The sequence below is a fragment of the Topomyia yanbarensis genome, chromosome 3, assembly GCF_030247195.1.
Source record: "Topomyia yanbarensis strain Yona2022 chromosome 3, ASM3024719v1, whole genome shotgun sequence".
Lineage (NCBI taxonomy): Eukaryota > Metazoa > Arthropoda > Insecta > Diptera > Culicidae > Topomyia > Topomyia yanbarensis.
Window position 1 is genome coordinate 232,363,736 of NC_080672.1, and position 3,513 is coordinate 232,367,248.

The 3,513-nt window shown below is 46.7% G+C and overlaps 1 protein-coding gene across 1 annotated transcript; it reads left to right on the forward strand.

Moving 5' to 3' along the window:
* The first annotated feature begins 2,014 nt into the window (after positions 1 to 2,014).
* On the forward strand, positions 2,015 to 3,241 carry LOC131687756 (uncharacterized). The gene has a single exon (XM_058971848.1). The coding sequence runs from the start codon at positions 2,015 to 2,017 to the stop codon at positions 3,239 to 3,241; it is 1,227 nt and encodes a 408-aa protein (XP_058827831.1).
* The last annotated feature ends 272 nt before the right edge of the window (positions 3,242 to 3,513 follow it).

A 3,513-nucleotide genomic window follows, 5' to 3' on the forward strand; every position in this document is an offset into this window, starting at 1 on the left:
TTATTGACCATAAATGGAATAAACGGAGGCATAACCGCACAACGAAAAATATCGACCTCGATATCATCCAGAGGTGGCAACTTCGCCACAATCATAGATATGATGGTGGTCCCTCGTCTCGTGGAGGACCAGCCTAGTATCACATTGCGCAAGCAGGACATAGAAGTCCCAGCAGGTATCGAATTAGCAGACCCTGGATATTATCGGAAGCAACCAGTGGAAATTTTACTCGGATCTCGATTCTTCTTTCAAATTATGGGACCTAGATCTATTAACCTCGGCAGCGGACCCATATTTCAGGAATCTGCGCAAGGATGGCTAGTGGGCGGATTAGCCTCTTTGCAAGCTCCTCGGCCGGCTACCGTGGCGATTGTTACAGCCAACCCGAATTCAACAAAATACCAAACGTCGAATCGATACCAGAGGCCAATGACAATGGTGGGAATATAGAAGTTCTATTCAGGAAATTTTGGACGCTGGAAGACGTGACTTCTGCGGAAGCGAAGCCTGTTACAGCGTGAATATTTGCGAAGACCATTTTCGAAAAAATACCACCATAGGGCCAGATGGAAAATTTGTAGTACGCTTACCCTTAAAGCGCGAGGCTCAGTTATTAGGCCATTCTTTCGAACGAGTAAAAAGGCGGCTGGTTTCGCTGGAGAAGCGCTTAGTCTATCACACAGAAATTTACGAGACATATCGAGCATTTCTTGCGGAATATCTCTCGATGAACCACATGGAAGCTGTCCACCCTAGAGACACTTACCGAATCGGGTACTACATACCACATTCCTGTGTGATTAAGCCAGATTCCACCTCAACCAAGTTGCGGGTAGTTTTTGATGCTAGCGCAAAAACGTCAACACAATTATCACTTAATGATATCCCACACAGTGGCCCCGTGATTCAGCGTGAATTATTTGATCTGCTGTTGGATTTCCGATGCCACGACAAGGTAGTCACCGCTGACATAGCAAAGATGTATCGTCAGGTGAACATTCACGAGGAGAACTCGTGGTTGCAATGCATCCTTTGGCGGGAATCGCCGTCTGAGGAAATTCAAGCATACCGGTTAAAAACGGTAACATACGGGGAAGCGGCATCATCATTTCTAGCATGCCGAGCACTTCACGAGGTCAGACAGGAAATTTGACCTGAACAGCATGAAATTGCAGACACCATACAGCAATGTTTGTACGTGGACAATCTTATGATTGGGGGAGGTTCTACATTCGACTTACTGGAAAAACGAAAAGATGTAGAATCAGCCATGATGAAGCGAGGTTTTCCCCTACGAAAGTGGGCATCCAATTATGTCAACATTCTCGCCGATGTGTCGAACGAGGATCTAGAGAAGGAAATACGAATCAGAGATCATGACATCATAAAAACCCTAGGCGTTGCTTGGTCGCCAAAGGACGATACATTCCGCTGAATCACGGATAAACAAGTAAATACAATAGAAAGCATGACGAAACGGCAACTAGCCTCAGAGATATTGAGGCTGTACGATCCATTAGGCATCATGCAACCGATAATCATCACCGCTAAAATACTTCTCCAAGGACTTTGGAAAGTTAAATTAAAATGGGACGACAAGATTCCTTCTGAATCGCTACATGAATTGCTGCAGCTTAAGAAAACGTTGCCGAAATTGTCTGACTTGGAGCTACCACGCCAAGTAATTCCTAGTAATCCAGTGCACTTGAAACTGCACGGGTTTTCCGGTGCATCCAACCTGGCCTATGGGTGTGCGATCTATGCTTACGCCCAGGATGAGCAAGGATAAGAATCCATGAATTTATTGTGTGAAAAATCGCGCGTGGCTCCACTGAAGGACGTCACACTTCCACGGAAAGAGCTCTTAGGCGCGAAACTGCTAGCAGAGCTGATGACCCGAATCAGAAAAATTGTACCATCTCTTGCCACAAACACCTGCTTCTGGTGCGACTCACAAATCGTATTAGCTTGGATCCACTCGAACACTCCCCATAACGAAGTATACATGCGAAACATGAACAACGTGATCCAGTCCCTCACTAATTCCAGAGATTGGCACTACATTCCTGCAGATCAGAATCCCGCGGATAATGTCTCCAGAGGCATCTCTGTGAGAAAATTACTGAACATGAAAAGAGAAATGGGGTTGCATGCCACGCCCTACGTTTTGCAAAATCGCCAACCCGCCGAGCCACACGTAGCTTTTCCAATGACTACTGTAAGTTCTTCTGCCAACGACAACATCACCATCGAAGCCGACGACCTAATAGCAAGGTATCATCATCACAGTTCATTTCGACGAACGCGAAAGCACTTTGCCTTCCTTCAGCGGACCATGAATAATTTCATGAGCAAATCTGCGATTATCCGGGGCCGCGGTATCATCAGGGAGTCCTTAAACGGACCCATAACTGCCAGTGAGTTAGAAGCTGGCGAACGCCTGATCATCAAACATCTTCAACGTCTCAGCTATCCGGAAGAATTCGCTCACCTTGAAGATAACGGGGTTCCTACCAAACAAGGTCCGCTTCAACATCTCAGTCCTTTCATCGAAGATGGTTTGATTCGGATCGTGGGAAGACTTAGACTCGCTGATCTGCCCCAAAATCAACGAAGTCCAATCCTAATCCCTCGAGAACACTTCTTCGGAAAAATTATGTTGGACCACATTCATAGACGAAACCTCCATGCAGGAATGGATACTATCATTGCTGATTTTCAGCAGTATTACTGGATGCGAAACCTCAGAAAAACAGCCAAAGCTGTTATCAACAAGTGCATCTTATGCGCACGTGCTAGGCCCCGGAAACTTCAACAACAAATGGGCCAAATACCCAGAGCAAGGGTGACTCCATCACCCACCTTTGCACATACCGGAGTCGATCTATGCGACCCGTTCCAGATTTTACCAAGCCCACGGGCTAAGACGACGATGACGGTATGCGTATGCATATTCATATGCTTTTCTACAAAAGCAGTGCATCTAGAAAAGGCGGAGAACCAATCCGCTGATGCGTCCATTTCAGCAATAATGAGATTTACTTCGCTGCGCGGCAGGCCAGAGGTAATCTACTCCGATAACGGAAGAAACTTCGTCGGAGCGAGCAGAGAGCTCACCGAACTCCGGAAAATTTACAACGATGAGAATTTCCAGAACAAATTGGTTGAAATTGCATCGGATAAGGGAATAAACTTCTTCTTCATTCCACCTAGAAGCCCCAATTTTGGAGGGCTCTGGTAGGGTAATATCAAAGTCGTGAAGCGCTTGTTTGCCGCAGCAGCCCGTGGAGCCTGTTTTAACATTTTGGAGTTGCAGACTGTGCTCTACCAGGTTGCGGCGATAATGAACTCTCGTCCTTTAACCGCGGTCTGGTCGGACCCCAGTGTGCCACAGCCGTTAACCCCAGGTCACTTTCTCATCGGGAGACCCATGACGGCTCTACCCATCCCAATCAAACTAGTCGAAAACGGGAACCTTTCAATACGCTGGAAGCGCATTCAGCGTCAAACCCT

Coding starts and splice junctions, on each gene's coding strand:
- LOC131687756 (XM_058971848.1), top strand. CDS start 2,015: ATGAACAACGTGATCCAGTCCCTCACTAATTCCAGAGATTGGCACTAC.